At 40.1% G+C, this 18986-nt stretch overlaps 1 protein-coding gene across 2 annotated transcripts in view; it reads right to left on the reverse strand.

Annotated features, from left to right (window-relative positions):
- LOC139624295 (diacylglycerol kinase beta) overlaps nucleotides 1-18986 on the reverse strand; it is a 116851-nt gene that overhangs the window by 96129 nt on the left and 1736 nt on the right. For both annotated transcript variants that reach the window (XM_071483315.1, XM_071483325.1), the window contains exon 2: nucleotides 983-1561. In XM_071483315.1, the coding sequence (XP_071339416.1) occupies nucleotides 983-1049 (67 nt within the window). In that variant the 5' untranslated portion in view covers nucleotides 1050-1561. The remainder of the gene's footprint in view (nucleotides 1-982; nucleotides 1562-18986) is intronic.

Here is an 18986-nt window from a genome sequence, read left to right on the forward strand (position 1 = left end):
ATTTACAGTGTCACATGTTGTAATGATAAAGGTACAAAAGTGAGCTAAGATTAAAAAAATCACTTTAAATGTAAATTAACGTCATAGATTTATTTCTTGAATGTTTACTGTTTCTGTATCTCCTAAACCCATATTTAAAGCTAAAATGCTGCGTTTGGTATTGAATCAATTAAATTAGTCCCATATCCCATGCTGTGAAAAATACAATGTCCAATAAAAACAAATTAGTTATAGCCTACAAGTTTAACAATGAGAAGCAGACTGACAGGCTGTGTGTGCTATGAGAAAATACATGTATGGTATGTAAAGTGGCAATACTGTGTGGTGCACCTGGGAGAGCGCAGGTCTTCAAGACTTATATTTGTGTCTGACCGGAGGTCCTTGCTCCGTGTCATCTGCTTTCCTCTCTTATACTAATTGTAAAACATAGTACACTGTATTTTTTGTTACCCTTGATATTAAGCAGCATAACGCAGGGAATGGATTCCCTCATTTAGCTGAATAAACAAAACAAAACAAAAATGTACACACAGTGTGCGGCTCAGTGGACGGCAGCCGGTCCACTATCTCTGTGTTTCATTCCTGGCAGCTTCATATTTTCATCAGTTGACACAGTGATAAGTCAGACTTGAGGCTTGATATCATGCATGTGGGGTGAGGCCAGTTTAAAAGGTGCTAAGTGACTAAAAACTAAAACTTAATGGACCTGGACCACAGAGGGTTAAAATTCATTGACACACACTTTTGAATCTGAGTTGCATAGAGCGTTTGGTGTGACTATAACATGAATACCACATTATTTGGTTTTGCAAACAAAGCTTTTGAGCAGCATCACATGCACACACACACACACACACACACACACATGCTACGCAGACATGCAGACATCCAGATGCACACAGAAACTCACCTTCCACTGCACAAACTCCCACACACACACAAACAAAAACAAATCTGGGGACTCAGACACGTTTGTACTCACACTCACTGTACTGCTGCAGCTGGGTAAACTCAGCTGGGCTCAGACATACCCAGCTCCCGTCTCCCATACTGCCTGAAGCCGGGCGGGGGGGGGGGTCCTGTGCTCTGGGAGTGTGTCAGTCCACAAGTGCTGCTAAGGGGGATTGATGGTTATCCTTGGGTCAAGTTGTGTAATAAGACTGAGGTGAAGAGGGTTTGGGATGTCATCTCTGCCTCTTTACAACGAGCACCTTACGAGCCCCCCGGAGGTGGAGAGTTGAAATAACTGAGGCAGCATGAGCAGAAGTGGAGGCAGAAAACTGTCTGGAGCTGAAGGGTAGATGCTTTCACGCCCTGAATATTGAATATTGAATATTGAATTTGCCAAGATATAAAAACAAAAGTATACAAAAATAAATGTATTTAAGTCTACTAGTAGATATGGGAGCGGTGCAGCTCCCAGAGTGGCAGTGAGGAAGATGCCAAGTCAGGTGTACGTCCACAAAGGCGACTGTCTGTCAGAGTGACTGACTCCTCCTCATGACTTGGAGATGGCGTGAGGTTTCTTAGCAGATCTGCAGGAAAAAATCCCTTCGCTGACCTGGAGAGAAAGAGAGGACCAAACAGGAGGAGAGGAGGGAGAGAAAACAGCAAAATACAAGTGAAGGTGATCATCAACATCCTTTGCACTGTATACAAAATATAAAATGTATAAAAAGCTTTATATCAGCAGTCATAACTAAAAAGGCGAAGAGTGGGGGTGGTTGTGGAGGAGGAGGGAGGAGGGAGAGGTGCAGTAAGGGTGACAGTGAAGGATGAGCAAAACGAGATTTACGGCAGAGAGGGAGATGAAGAGTGATGAAGAGTGATGGAGCATGTGAAGACAGAGGAGGAGGGAAACAAGCCGAGGAAAACACTGCTTAGACTGCCATACACTGGCACTGTTGCTTAATGTTTGTAATCCAATATATTTATGTTGTTATTTTTTCTTCATGTCAGAACGCATTTCATTTCTACAGGTGACTGAAACTGAAACAATATAGATCAAAGAAATGTATTATAATATATTAAAAGCATAGAGGACACCTGTTCAAAGAAAATTTCCTTCAGAAAATTTTAATTCATTTGGAAAACTTTTTTCGTTTGTTTGTTTTGTTAATTGTTTTTTTTTTTATTTACTTTTTAAAAAATAATTTTTCCACTAAAGCTGCTCTCATGGGTAATTCACAATAAATTGAATGACAAGAAATGTCAGGGATAAAAATCAGGGATATCAACTTTTTCACCAGGGTGAAAAGGGAACCTAGTGCAGTGTAGACACATTCTGCAGTAAACTGAGTTCTTACAGTCCTTACACTATCTTTCTTGTTTCACTAAACCAGTCAAATAAATGTAGTGAAGTAGAAAGTACAGTATTTACCTCTAAATGTAAAGGAATGAAAGTATAAAGTAGCATAAAATGGATATACTCAGGTACAAGTACAAGTGCCTCAAACAGATACCAACACATGGATTTTAACATATTTCACCCAAACAGGTAAAACTACTGAATTCCTGGGTGAAAACAAAGGAGGTGCCTCTTTTTGGTACATTTCTGTACAACTTATTGTCTCACTGCTCATGACTGGGCACCAGGGTTTGCTAAAATTACATAATATATGACATTTCATATTGGGAATGAGATGACAAGTCCACACTGTAAATGAAAGGGCGCGCTAACAGCCAGCTAACATTAGTTTGCTAAACCGTAACTTAAGGCAAAAATTGGCTAATATTGTAGTTAATCCATATATAATTGACACAGTCTAATTAGGAAACTCTGCAGGTAAGAAAGTAAAGTCTGTTAAACAACCTGGATATTTACTGTAGGTACTGCTACTTACATTCACCTACAGTGTCTCTATTTGCTCGACGCAGGGGGTTGAGCCTTAATCCCGGCCCACACTGGATGTGACTGAGGCAGAAGAGCCGTTAAACTAAGGTCAAGATTAAGAAATGGTACGGTCCACTTTGAAATCATATTACAAGATTCTTCCAGGCATGAATATGAGAAATATATTGTAATATTTATAGTTATAGGTAAGAAGGATATATAAATGTATCAACCCCCACCCCACAAAAAAAACTGTTGTTTTCACCCCTTTGGGAGGGTCCAAGTGTTAATGAGTGCAGTGACACTGATGCAGAGTAGCGTAAGAAAAGACAAGATGCTGCTCATTCTTTTTAAATGAAACTGTTTCAGTGCTGTTATCTCCACTCATGAAATTCAGCAGAACTCTCAGCCAGGATTTCTCTTAGACAAATAAAACCAAAACGACACACTATCAGTGCCTTTCAAAATGTTACTGCCACTGTGTGAGGTTGAAAAAGACAGCAGAGGAACTGGAACACAGGGGTGTTAGAGGGTGAATGAGCAGATAAGTTCAAATGTTATTTATGTGCACTTACACCATGTGGGAAATAGCAAGCATGCAAATAAAATGTTTGAGCACAGAGTTTTGTTATTATTTGCATGATAATAATAATAATTCTCTACAATTGCAATTGCAATTATTTATTTACTCATAAATAAATTTTATGAGCTTGCATGTGCTCAAAATGTCCCAGTTTACACTCAGATATTAAACACAAATATAATGTTGTAAATTAAGGCAGTAGGTGTTTTCAACAGCAGGTATTTGGCACAGGTGTAACTAACCCCAGCATTAATTGTCCCTCTGCAGTCTGGCTTCATGTAAATGAAACAGACCCATCATCAATGTTAACTGTGTTTTTTCTGGCTGTTGTTATTGAGGTAGACTGATAGGACCAGCAAACAATGATACCCTGAGTCTAGTTTCAGTCACTTCTGAAACTAACACATCTTCATTGTAAAGGTGTTAAAAAGAGACCCGGTTGTGATGTGATCTGTCTTGGCTCCGGTGAGAATCCTTTGCTTGTGCATCTGCGTAAACTGGAGATGAGACTTTTGACTGATGCCAGAGAACATGTAGTTCTAAGGAAGAAAAGATGAAAGCACGGGTGACTAACTCCAATTCACCGAGGGAACAACAGCTTATTTTTAGAAACGGCTCCTCGCTGAAAGAAATACGGTCAAAAAACAAGTTTAATTTATTCTTCAAAGCTCAGATTAACATAAAACATTGTGATTCCATTCACTGCTTTACACGAGTCAGTTGGATTTAGTTATAACAAAAGCACTTTTGTAAATATTCATAGTGTTTGGGTCGTTTTGGGGAATTTTTTTTGCAACAGATAAAAAATAATAATAAAAATATGCAGATATGAAGATGCAGGAGAATCAAACATATCTATTTTTTTATGTTGAATGAGGAACCTGATATAAGTAAGAAAAAGTATGTTAATACCATTTCCCCTAAACTACAGTTTCCATAACGTGAGTCATTTTGACGACAGAGTCAGTCTTTTTTTAAACATCTCTCTGTGTGTAGTTTATAATGATTTGACTGTGGTCAGGTTCAATGGAAACCGTTTGCATACAAGAGACAGAGAATAGGAAAGAGTTGTTTGGGCAGACATACCAGACTGGGACAAACTGATGTCATGAAAACAGATCTCTGTAACCAGAAACATGGTTCCACTTTGAAAATGTCACGTATGAGAGGCCAAATGAGCTTGTCAAGAGCTTGTTGATATCTCTTATAGTTTTTGAATGAGGAGTGCATAAAATCACTAATATCACAAAAAGTGTAAAGGCTACAGAGATGAAACTTGGCAGACAGCTGGCCAGCAGTGAAATCCCAAAAGCTTGTTGTGATAGCACCACCATGTGCTTAGTGACTAAACTATTTTGTATGTTGGTTGTTTTTAGCCATTCATAAGTTTGCTCCTATTATGAGTGTTAAGGTTGAAATGAGCTGCATGCCTGAGTCAACAATACAAAAATGATATTATTACGGAATCATTTGCTCAGTTTGCAGGAAATAAGGCGACAGCAGTGGAAACAGTAATCACACTCATTTTCTTCAGGAAAGGTTCTACACACACGTGTGATGTTTGCTGTCTGACCAGCGATGGCCTTTTTATGAACTTCTGGAAAGAGTCCTGAGGATAAGGATATGGCAAACTGCTCAACATGTTCCAGCAGTGAGTTCTCAGATTTGTCGTTGTTGTAGAGTAAGACAGAGCTTTTAAACCCCCCTGTTGATTTTACTATCTCAGTAAAATCAACAAGGTGCCACAGTACTTCCAACACTTCAACACAATGCTGCTCAGATGTTGTGATTGTCCAGTCAGTGCTGTGTTAATTCGTTAGCTTTGTTTACTGAGTTTACTGCAATAGGACATGCAATAACTCAAGCTGATAGACTGTAAATTTTGTTCCAGTTATAGTTTGAATATTCGATCTTTTTCCCCTTGTTTGAATGAATGTTAAGAGTTTCATAATAAAAACTGACATCTATTGCAAAGCCTATTAAACATCCTACAAGTGTTGGTTTTAAGTTAAAAACAGTGGTTGTCTCCAAATGCCCAGAAAATAAATGTAGCTTCTGGACCTCGATGGACAGAGCTCCATGGCAAAGAGGAAAACACTGTCAGGCTCTGGCTACAGTGGCACAAATTGTTAGTGCAGCAGGATCAGTTCATTGTTGGTGTTGAGCTTCTCATGGGATTTGTTCAGAGAAAGACAAGTAAAGAAAACTCTTTAGCCCTCCATTTTCTCCTTTTACACCATCAACCAAGCTTTAAAAGTGAATCAGATGTTTTACCTTACCCCTTCATATCCTCCCCTCTGCTTTATCAGCCGCTCTCTCTTCCCTCCTGGACTACAGGGGAGGCAGCCGGCGGCCTGAACTAATGGGCTGCACGTGTAGTGATGTTACGCACTCAGAGAGAACAAAGGGGAGATCTGTATTTACATACTGTGAGTGCATGACACAGAGAGAGAAGCACATGCCAATCAAGTGTACGGGGCCTCCCCTCTGAGCAGGGAGGGATTCTGTTTTGCTCAGGAGGTTGCCCAGCAACTATGACGTCACTGGGGTGAAGCACCGTGACAGAGATAGACAGAGAGATGGAGGGAGAGAGACATCACCACAGTAACTATGAACAGATGTAGCTACATTACATGCATCAATGCTGTGCATGTGTTTAAGCTTGTCACCACAAACCATATGGATTTTTGTTCAGTTTCTTGAATGAACTATAACCAGTATTTTACACTGAGAGTGGATCAGTTGACTTGTGTTAAAAGGAAGGAGGATTATCACCTGAGTCTGCAGCTCCACTGAGCTTTACACAGCTTTACAGCTCAATGTTCTGCTGTCCAGGAAATTTTACTGTTTTGGCTCATTCTCACTGGGGTCAAAGCAAACAATGTTTACATACAAGTGAATTGCAACAGCAAATACGTTTTGTAGGAAATGTAACTGCAAACAGCTGTTGTTAATTTACATATTACAAATTTTAAACATATCAGTGAAAATGTTTACAGATATATTGCATATTTGTTTTCTGCCAAAATATCTGATTTTGCAGTATAAGATCCACCTGTAGTGACTACAGCATTATTAAACATTTTATGGTTGTGTTTAGACTCTCACAGCAGTTATTTAAGGCACGGTATAGGTTTCTGAAAAGCAGTTTTGAAACCTTAATCCCAGCTGAGTGGAGCAGAGGCTTCGGTGAATGCTGGTTTGTGGCAAGCACAGGCTCAGCTCACCCACCTGTAATTCAAAGAAGTACGCCTCCAATTATGCATAACTTTAAGCCTTAATAAAATTAGTTATAGAGACCAAATCGATCCTAGCATTGTTTAACACAGACCGAGTTCACAGTGACTGCAGACAAATTGCGTTTACTTACATCTAACAAAAACCGCAGTCTTACCTAAACCTTCACCAAAGTGCTTTTGCTGCCTAAACCACGGACGGACTGTGAACAACAATCCTCATTTCTGGTGTGATGTTTGTGTGCTCTGTACCTCAACCACCTCCTGGTGAATAAGTTGTCATTAGTAAATATGACACTTGGCAACTTAAAAAAAAAGTTTGTTTGGTTGTGTAGAAATGTAATTTCCCATAGCATAATTTTCTGTAGTGACGATTGTGCATAGAGGAAATCACCTAAGAGACTGAGTGCCTTCGTACAAATCAATAGCTTGGTCCGGATGAGTTTTGACACTGATTATGAAACAACCACAGGTAATGATTTTGTATTTGAATACTTAAATCAAAACACAATGGTCAACAGAAAATATCAGAGCACTATTCCCCTCTTCATCTGAATCTGGCCATACAAATAAACAGGTAAATAATGTGAAGCCACAGCCATGTGTCCAAACAATTAACAAACAACACAGGCAAAATGAGAAGCAGCAGTAGAATCTCACTGTCCTCTACCTGCTCAGCAGCAAACAGCAGACACACACAGACAGAGAGCAGCTGCTGAACATAGTGCAGCATTTAGCAGCTGAAGAGCCAGATGTTTCCCTGACTTGGTGGAGACCAAACACAGAGCTAAAAGAGAGGGAGCACTGGACTGAGATGTGCCTGGTGGCCCAAGATATACAACTGGTGGAGTTAATTCTCCAGATGGGTGCCATTAAACCACTGCAGAAGAAGAAGGTGCATGACATGATGCAATAAAAAAGCCAGTTAAACCTCTAATGGTGGAAAAATTTAGAAAAAATAATGTAAATATGACATTTATATTAAATTTTCTGAACCTTTCAGCCTCCTTATCAAGAGTCACACATCTCCTCAGTGAACCTTTGATGCTTCATGTATGTTATCATTTATTCACCAAGTCTGTTTTCACTGCACTTTCTATTTACTGATATTTGAAGCGTCGCTGTTTCCTCTCAGGACTTTTGCATAAAAATCGGTGAATGAAAACACACTTAAATATGAGAGGAATATCAATCACTGCATGCAGGACATCCCCCCAAATATCAAAGTATTCCTTCATAGTGTCTCTCCAGCTTCCTCCAACTCATTCTCAATAAAAGTGAGTAAAACAATAGACCTGAGACCAAAGGAAGAGTCAGCTGCATGAGCCTCCTTTGCATTTGCTGCCTCAGTGCCGGCGTTTTAACAAGTGCCAGTGACTCTGAGCCCTTTGGTGTTCAGAAGAAAGAGACGGAGGAAGAGCAAGGGGTCATTTACACCTCCGCAGCACATTATGTTCATTACAGCACTCCATCTGTTTCAGCGGCAGCTTAGGAAACCAGATGCAATGTTTTTTTTAATCTAAAATGACAAGACAGTGTTATAAAAAAGGGCAGTCAATTAATGAAATACTGAAATTTGACTGATACTGAAAAGAGAAACAGGTCAGGGCTGGGCGATATGGCCTACAGGTAATATTGTGATATTTGTAGACTATATCACAATACACAATATATATGTCGAAATTTTGAAATCTTCTCTAAAGCAGATCATAAATGTACAATTTAATCCTTTGATGCATAAGGAGACACCTCTCACACCTCACCGCTGCATTGTGAGAGCTAGAGGTTCAGCTTCCCACCAGTTTTTCACTCGTGACGGTTCCCAGCAAAAAACAGACAGGGAAACATTTGTTGATAGTCATACTGACATGATACCAGCAACATTATATAACTGACACCTTTCACTATTGTCTCAGAGTCTGGACTTTATATGGATGTGCCACGGATCTGAAAAAAATATAAATATTATATTATATTTAACCATTTTAGCAACTGCATGGAGAGACAGAGGAGGCAGCTGGTACGATATAGTCACAGGAGAAACCTAATGTTGGTTATAATATGTGTGTTAGTGAATCTTCTAAATCTATTAAGCTATACATATATATTTGAAATCTAAATCTAAACCCACATATTAACTACATGTTGTTAATATGTGATTTTTTATTGAGTAACTGCAAAGATTGAGATGATTTATTTTAAAATATAAGTTTTAATGTAGCATTGAACTGATGTAGAGTCAACAGTTCTATAACATGTAATTGTGCCCAGTGTTTTCTGTGAATGTTCTGGTTCTAGTTCACTCTCACCACTGTCATTGTGTCATTTTGAGCCCCAGCAGGCAGCTGTTATCAGAGAAAAAGCCCAAAAAACCCACTTTACATAAACTGCTCAGGCAAAATACACATTTTGGCTCCTACATTTTCAGAGAAGCAGCAGCAAAAACTCATTGGCCTCTACCTGCTCAGCAGCAAACAGCAGGCAGACACAGTTAGAGACTGGTTGGTGAACATGGTGGAGCATTTAGCAGCTAAACAGCCAGATATTTCCCTCAGGAGCTGGTGGAGACCAAACATAGAGCTAAAAGAGAGGGAGTACTGGACTGGGATTAACCAGGTGACCAGAAGCATGACTCCAAGAGAATGATAATGCTGCTCCATAACTGCTGGATGTGTCAAAAAGCAACTGCTAAAAACCTCACACAACTTATATGTTTTATTCACAGCTTATTTACTTTGCTCCTCAGTAGCCCCCCCCCCCCCCCCCCCCCCCCCCCCAAAAAAAAAACTGTTATTGTAGGTTTAACTAAGTCACCCATGTGCACATCTTGACATCCTCAGTGAGACGTTCTCAGTAACAGATGGTAGTCATAATTTAAATCAGATAAAGACCACAGGTCATCTATGACAGTTAAACACAAACAGGTTGTTTTAGCCACTGGAACATATGACAAATGTTCCACATGGCAAAAGCTGTTGTTTTTCTGCTGAGAACTCAGAGAAACACAATCTGAATATAAATAATATATTAACTCCTCTAATCTAGAATTCCTGGGACTAAACCTCAGATAGCAGGAAGCTATCTTTCAATCCAGTCCAGTCCAAACCATTCAATCCACTCCAACACACCACTCCAGTCTGCTGTTGTTGCGTCTGCACATTCATCACCAAGAGGTGTTCCAAGACATTAAGCACGAGGAGAGCACAGCACTGCCAAATTAGGATACTGATGATGATTACAGTGATAACAGTGAAGAGGAGGGAAGGTAAACAGAAACACGAGCCCTGACATAATTATGTTCACAGAGGAAAAGAATGGATGGGAGCCTGCAAGAGGACAAAAGCAGAGGTCCACCCTTAAGAATCAGAGAAGTCCATCTTAAAGCTGGCAGAGCACTTCAGTAAACAGCTGGAAGCCGAACGCCATACAAGATGCCTCTAACTGACATCCCTCTGTACAGTGTTGGGCAGGATGCTGTGGGCTAAGCGGGCCCTCTGTACAGGAAGAGTGTGTAGAAGCTCTGATAGCTGCAGCGAAGCTCTCGACACACACACTTGCTCTCCAGCAAAGCGTTTTAACCGTCTGCTGCAGGAAGCCATGGGACTGTGCGACCATATGATTAAATGGATACCAACAGCAGCTTTTCTGTGTCAAACATCAGTCACTTACAGCACCGAGATAATCTTCATGATCCAAGCACCAGCTAAATATAGACATCGCTGCTATAACTGGGTCGGTGGCTCACTGAGCAACTCTAGAAACCTAAGATTCAAGCCCCAGTTCACACCTGCGTCACTCGGTGGCTCCTACAGAAACACTCCACTGTTCAGTTGTATTATCAATAACTGAAGCTTTAATTTATCGGCAGAGTTTTTGGTGCAAATGCTTCAGATTTTGTCGGATTATTCCTCAAATCTGCACTAACACCAGAGTCCAGCTGCATGTTGAACTTCAGTAAACGCCTGTGAAACCAATCTTACATGTGAATATGTATAATGGGGAAACATGCTTAACTCGATTCACACCCTGTAACAGAAAGCGCTGCCATTTCACAGCCTGTCGATACCAAGCAGCGAGTGACAACAGAGAGGTGAAAGATGACAAGATGAAGGTTGAGTCTTGAGGTTGAAGACTCACAAAGGTTTGGAGTACAGTAATTGTCTAATGGGAATGAACAGGCCTGGTGAAGCACACTGTCCAAGTGTTCAACAGCTGTGAACCAGGAATTTATTGTTCTATTTCACATGTACAGAACATCATACATTGCACTGTATATTGGCATTGTACATACTATTTATATTTTATGTTATTAATGTATATTGTATCTCTATTGTATCATATTTACCTCTTCATATTGTATTCATCTCATCTTATTTTATTTCCCTTTGTGCTGATAATCTTTTGTGTTGCTGTGTCAGTTTGAATTTGAATTTCCTCTATGGGGTCAATAATGGTACATCTTAATTTTAATCTGAATCTGAACCTCTTAAACACAGCATCACCAGAGCTTCCTTCTCAAAACAGGCTATGTTAGCTGGTCACACATGCAGAATCCAGACCTTTAAACATTACAGTACATGCATCCGACACATGCATGCAGTGTGGATTTAGCAGTGTGGCTCCTGACTAGAAAGGCACCACACACTTGCAGTGGCTTCTGTCTGCCTTGAGGTGGATTTGCGTGTTCCTGAGACTTGTGTGTGTGGGTGTGTTTGTGTTTGTATTAGTTTACTGTTTGTATTACTTTTTTTTTTCCAGCCATCATCATCGCTGAATGCACATTCACAGCTTTATATAAAAATGAATCAAACAGCTCAAGTGTGTGGGCTGAGGTTTTCATTCTTTCACCCTTGAGAACAAAACAAGGCCAATTCTTGAGTGAAGCACTTGAATCACTTCAATCACCTGAGTCCTGTAGCAGTTCTCTTTCAGGTAAATTAGCGCCTGTAATGGTCCATTAGGCTCTTTGTATTGGTTCAGGATGCTTCAGAAAACACTCACATTTCTTGAACTATAGAAAAAAGACCATTAAGTGATATAATTAAGAAAATGACAATACCATTCAAACAGACCGTTAAAAAGCAAAGTAAGAGTCATAAATCCTTGTAATGTGTAACGTTCCACATAAAAAAAAGAAAAGTGAATTCAGTTCACTGGCCAATCAGATGCAAATTGATCTTAAACCTCGCCCACTCAAACAGCTCAAGGCATGAATGAAAATACTCAGATTTTCTATTTTCCAGTTTTTTATCCGATGGTCTTGGGGAAAAAAAATTCAAATTCTTAATTCTTATTTAATTGAATTTTCTATTTTCTATTTTGAAAAAGAAACTAATATGTGTCACATGGACCGTGTCCATCCTCAGCTGTGACATCACTGTTGGTGAGTGTGTGAGGGCTTCAGACTGTGTTTGACAAATGAGAGGGCACTGTATATATATATACAGGTGGACGATTACAAGATCATGTTGCTATTTTCTGTTTTTAAGTGCTACAGTGTAGGTGGATATATTAGTGTTACTTACATATTTACAGCAGGTGATAGGACATTTGATATTGTGTTTGGGTAAAGAAGTTGAAGAACAACTTGGTGAAAATAAGATGCAGAGAAGAAAAGTGAAACAAGCTCTTACAGGGTAACATCTTGTTAGAGGCTGTGAAAACATTTAATGATGAGTAGTTTGTGTCATGTAAGTAGGAATAGAAAATGAAATCAGTAACAGACTGGGCTGAGATGTGACCTTAAATAAGAATCACCTGCCATGATGTTGTAATCTGTCTTTAAATAAACCCCCATTCATCATTTTCCTGCCTCCTGGATGTGTGAGCACATTGTGTTTTCACATGGTTGGATTTAATTCAGTGGAACATGAGTCAAAGCAAAGACACATTGCAGACTATGTGGCCCTGGGAACTCGTACTGTGATAAAACAGACACATGCGTGGAGCTGGTTGATGACATGTATTTGTCATAAAAGGGAAAATGTCATCTTGCAAACTTCATGTTTCTTTTTTTTAATGATACAGGCTTCCAGTGAAATCTCAGTTTGAAGGGTTGTGGAGTAAAGAGCTCAAAGAGTCAGAGAGCCCTCAGACACTTGCTGATTCCCCGGTGGGACAGCTCTGAGCTCTCATGGACTCAGCGAGCTAAAGTGTGTGACTGGAACTGGGCCAATCTTAAATAACTCTCTTCTCCCCAGGACTCACAACCCTGCTGACAAACTCCTGAAAAACATTTCTGTTTTATCACATTATAGGACAAAGTACAACATATTTAGCCGCAATTCACTCTTCAGGAAGTACAGAGGAGTCGATTACTGTGCAGTTGTTTTGGACTCAACATCTGGACAAGACAGAAGTGTGCATGTTTTGCAATGTTAAATGATGCCCGCCACGGACCTGAGGGTTTTGGAGACTGTTACATCAGCCCCAAAATTACATCCACTATTTGTTTTTAACCTTAATCAAGAGTTTATTATTGTAACCATGACAACGAAGGTCAAGCACTTATTTTAACCTTTTTATTACTTATTTTAACCATGAGCTTTCACTGAACCTAACCAAGTGAATTTTTTGTCATGGTTCATGTAAGGGACAACAGGGAAGAGGCAGTCAGGCAGGCAGGCGCAGTGAAGTGATGTTAATGGACATGATGATGAGGCTTAAGTGCAGGCAGGCGGGTATGGGAACAGGTAACTGGAAGAAAACAGGTCACAGGAAGGCAGAAGCAAAAGTCCACAACATGCACAATACAAATGATACAACAATGTGGCAAAGCATGTAGGGAAGTGAAGAGAAAGTGTACAATTGAGGAGAGACAGTTCAGGAAGTTCCACATAAATGCGGGAGGCCGAGGAAGTGAGACCACGGACGACAGTGACAGAGGGGTAGACTAATGTTTACAAGACCAGGTCAGGAATCATGACGACTTTTCTGTCTAAACGTAACCAAACCAACCAAACAAAACTCCCTCTCTCTGCATCTAATTCAGAATTTTTCCATTACTGTAGCTGTGTCCCAGTTCAGGGGCTGCATCCCTCAGAGGACGAAACAAGGACTGAACTGAAATGAGATGGTCTGACCTACGTAGGATTCTGCTTTGCCTTCACCATTGTGTCTTATAGCGTGACTCCTGTCGCCTTTTTTTTTTAAACAAAAACCTGAGATTTTAAGGGTATTGGTTGTACCATTAGCTCTTGAACTGAATCCAGTACTTACAGATTAAACTTTAAAGTGTAATCCTCAGGCTCTCTGTCGTGTTTTTGCTCAGACAGAATAATTAGGTCCCAAAACTAACCCTTCTCAGACAGTGGACTTTGTCTCTCTGAAGTGGATTTGGACTTTTTTATGTTTTACACAGTTTCCCTCTGCATGAGGTTTACAGTGGGGGGTGATTAAAGGGCAGGGAGGAAGAGCACAGGCCAAAGACAAAGTTCAAGACAAATTTAGAAGCTAATATTGTTTCAGAGAGTGAACTGCATGGGGGCATGTTTAACCTTAGGGGCTGTAGCCTGAGCTTCATCTTTATCCATAAAAGGCCTGCTGCTGATCCCTTGTCAAGACTTGACAAGACACACACATACCGTACAGAAAATCACACACACACACACACACACACACACACACACACACACACACAGACTTTTCCTGCTTCTTCTTCTCCTTGTCTATTGGCCTATTGTCACCTCTCGCCCCTGTTATCACAACTCACTGTTTCCACTTTGTCTGATTTTTTGTTTGTTTTTTTTTTATTCAATCGTCTGCATTAGTTCTTTCCATCTCGAGAGAATGAATCATCTCAGTTTTCACATCTGTTTTCACAGCTTGTAGCACAATGATGAACGTCACATCTTCCTCAGCGCCATTAGTCATCTACTGAAGTTCTGCCACACAGCTATTTGCTACAGCAGGTGTGCATGGTCAAGAAATGAAATGTGCATAATGTGCTGTGATCTGCTGTGGCTGCAGACACACTGCAGCCAACTCACGGACCATCTGAGAGCGCTGTGGATTGATCTGCGATTAGCTCTGCTGCAGGCGAGGCTCACATAGGGCCCTCGCTTTCTGTTCTCTAACCTACTGGGGGTGTAGCCTCACAAATACCAGGAGTATTTATGGAAGGCCTGGGTGTCATGGCAACTGGGGGATTGTGTGTAAAAGCAGAGGGGAATGGAAAGGCCAAGCTACACACAACAACTGATTGCACTGTATTTAAAGGGAAATGCCAACCAATTAGAAAGAATAGATTTACATGCTCTTCCTCTGGCCTGTGGCGCTTCAGAGTCGTGAATGATGAACTCCTTCCCAGAGCCCGTACCCACGGAGCCAGGACTTTTATTCTGCAGTGGCACAGTTTAAAGGCTACACAAACAAATCAGACAAACAAATAAGAAACTTCTGCCTTGACTAATATGTTAACCTTAAAAACACCCTCCAGACATTTGAAGAATAATATGTTTCTTCCAAAAAAGTATTGAAACCCTCTCATTAAATTTACCCTTTCTCCCTCTGAATCCATGAATATACAATTTGTTTTTATTATTGTTGTTCCTGGCTTTTTAGGCCTTTATTTATAGAGAGAGAGAGAGAGAGGGGTGACATGTGGCAAAGGGCCACGGGTTGGATTCGAACTCCCAGGCTGCTGTGGTTAGGACTTAGCCTTAATGGTACACACTCTACCAGGTGAGCCACAGAGGGGCCCCAATATACACATATTTTGATTTCAAAAGTTTAATTGCTGGACACCAGAGGTTTCCTACTTTTTATTTTTATTTCCAGCGTTTGTTCACTGGAGGTTTAAAGTTTCCGCATCACACTTGTGTACGTTGCTTATTGGACTACAACTGTAGTTGTACTGTCACAACATAATGTGAAATGTCTATTATTGAACTCTGCACATACATTGTTCTGCACAGTGAAGAGTATATTTTCAATCAGCTGTTGTTGTACCGTTTGGATTTTATTAAATAACTTTTTTAGCTTGTTGTGACTCAGCCCACTCAAGATGGTGCAGACAACATGTATAACTAAATAGATTAGACATTGTATGTTCTTGCTTTTGTTACACTGTAAATAAATGTCTTTCAGTATATCTGCTGGTGTGTTTACTGTGGCACAAGGAAGAATATCGCCAACCTGTACTCGCAGGAACTTAATCTTTCAACTTTCCAAATTAATAGTAACATTTGAGACTGTACAATATTGCTGCACCTCATGCTGCACTGGTAATATTGCCTATCCTTTTACCCTTTTCAGGCTGGTGAACCCAGGATAACTTTAATTAATTTTAGAGTTGTTTAATATTAACATTATGTCAATTTCTGACAGCCAATAATTATTAAACTACAAATGCCACAACAAGTTCTTGTTGATTCTTGTCTCTGAGTCTGGTCGTCATATGTATTTGAGCAAAACATACATTAAATAAATAAAATAAATATGTTGAAAGCAACAACCGCCTTTATTGTCCGCAGATTTCGGCTGCTATAAACAGTCTACTAGTCATAAATGATAAGATATTTAGTGAATCTCTCCTCAGTGAGTCATCTCCCACCAAGCAGGCAGCGATGCAAATTAGCAAACTCCAAAACATCTCTGTCATCCTGCTCTTGATTTGTGCTTGTTACATTATAGAACAGTGTCTGAAATCCCCCTCTCTGAAGGTGGAACCAGACAGATGCGTCTCGTTGATTGTAACTTTCGGAAACGGTCGATGAGACAGTCACACCCCCTCCACACGTGTCGGCACACGGATCATGTGCAGAGGTGTTAGAGTAAGATATGATTTGAATTTCTCTTCTCTACTTCTGTCATTTACATATGAGGGCAACATCATGAATGCCTTCAAGGAGAAACTACAATTCTCTATGTAGACATAAAAGATACAGTCTTGAATGGGGAGGAGGTGGGATGCAGCCATAATAGCAGGCTTTTTGCTTGGCCTTTGAATATGGACACTAAATCTACTTTTGCTTCAAACATGGTTTAATTGTCATTTGACTTTAATCATCTGAAACAAACTGTGAAACACTATTGAATTTTTCCACTGGCTCAACACTTGAAGGGTTTTATTTTGAAACAGCTGCGGCCATGACAGCTATCTCTGATTTAAATATATGGGATTAAGTCGGATTAAGGATTTTCTGCACTTTCAGCAAGATCCCATGATTTCAGCTCCTGAATTTCCTCCAAAACTATTATCATCCTGAAAAGCAGTCCACCTTTAAAGGGGCTATTTGTACATTTTGCTATTGCTACATAGCCAACATTAGCATTAACAGTCTTGCCAAGAGTTTCAGCCATTGTTGTGTTTACAACACAAGAGGTTATTACACCCTCTGAGCAGCGCTACGTCTTCAGGGCAGCCTGGACACTAAGGTGGCTCGGTATCAGAAGTGATGAGATGGACCAAATAGGCCGGGGCTATCTGATTAGCATGCTTATTTAAGATGAAAAAAAGAAGCGACAGAAACAGCAGCAAAACAAAACAAGTTGCTTTCCACTGCTGGAGACGGCATTTGGCGAGTAAAAGAATGAGGTTTGATGCTGAACTCAAAACCTATAGACTGGTGAGTATTTAATGCTGATGTTGGGTTTGTAGCAATAGCAAAACTTACAAATAGCTCCTTTATTGGTGACCTCATGCTGCACTGGTAAAAAGTCCAACCAATTAAGCCATCACCAATAATCTGACTCAGACTTAACACTCCACTGAAGGCATATCATACAGTATAATGTCACTGCAGGCCTGTTATTATGAGCCAAACAAGAGCACAGCAGTAAGTCTGGTGTGCAGACTCGGCCTGTCCAAAACCTACTGAATGCCCTTTATTCATATAACATATTGGTCCAAACTGAGCCTGTTACTTTAAGATGGAGTTGCATTATGGGTTGTTATCTGCCTTAAAGTTGCAAGGACAGTGAATTTCTGTGAATTGAGCTCTTCAACCCTGAAAGTTTCCAGTAAGCCCAGTTTAACCCACCAGAGTTTTCTGTTGGCTCGTTTTACTGCCACTGAGTAAATCAATGTCCAGTGTCTCGTAAAGTCTTTACAGCAGAAATGGATGGGACAGAGTAAAGTAGCAAAAGTGTATGCTGTCATGAAATTCCATGTTACAACACAGTACATCCAGACACAGCTAAAACCTGAAAATAGATACTGAAAGTGTTCCTCCTCCCGTGGTTCCAACAGTGACTGCTGAGTGTGAGAGAGTGACGCATGTGAAAAACAGAAGGAAGGAGGTTAATGCTGATTCTGTTTTACAAGGTAAAATTAGAGTTATACCAGTAGGCAATCATTTCTCATGTTCCTGATTAAGGGCTTAATCAACATGGAAATTAAAAAACACTTTGGTGATTCAGATCATTTCGTACCTGTGTCAAAACATTTGTTTATCATCATGTTTTTTTGCTAATTTTAATCTAGTCTGTGATGTAAACTTTATAATAATGTGAAAACAGCGAGATAATGTGAAAAAGGTCACTCATAATGATGAACCCACAGAGAATTATCACCTGAATCGGCAGGTCCCCTCAGTTTTACAGAGCTTCATACTGACTTTCTGCTCATTGTTTATTATCAAGACACAACTTTACTGTTCTGGTTCACTCTCACTGTTTATAATGTTATTTTCAGCTGCAGCTATTTTCAGAGAAAAGGCTCTAAACACCACTGTGCACTACCTGATCAGCAGCAAACAGCAGACAGACAGAGAGCAGCTGCTGAACATAGTGCAGCATTTAGCAGCTAAGGGGCCAGATATTTCCCTCAGGAGCTGGTGGAGACCAAACACAGAGCTAAAATAGAGGGAGTAATGGACTGATTCATCAGGTGGAGACATGACTCAAAATGAAAGGTAACTTTGCTCTGTGACGACTGGATGTGTAAATAAGCTTGTTTGCAAACAGGTTTGACATCAGTCTAAAAGACACATCCATATCATGTTCACAAAAACACCAGTTATTGCAGGTTCAACTTAAACAAGCCTCTTTCATTCGGTTGCGCACAAAACCAGGCTGACATAAGCAACGTTTATAAGATGATATAACCTAACTGCAGTCTAGTCATCACATCATCGTTGCAGTGGATTTCTCAGCCTCAACACTGTGTTTTACGACTCAGCTGACAATTACACTTTCAGGTACCTGCGGGGGGAGCTCAGCTGCTAAAAGCTACGGATTCAGTCAGCGATGATAATGACTCAGAACAGTCGGTTCGGCTGGAGGACTCGGCGTTAAAGATTCATGTACAACATACCTCTATTATTTAGTTTTTTTGTGATTTACAGAGGTCGTTTTTAAAAGTGGTTAAACATGTCTGCCTCATTTTGTGTAA

Source organism: Trachinotus anak, unplaced genomic scaffold, assembly GCF_046630095.1.
Source record: "Trachinotus anak isolate AG129_WGS33_773 ecotype Australia unplaced genomic scaffold, CSIRO_AGI_Tana_v1 ptg000001l, whole genome shotgun sequence".
Lineage (NCBI taxonomy): Eukaryota > Metazoa > Chordata > Actinopteri > Carangiformes > Carangidae > Trachinotus > Trachinotus anak.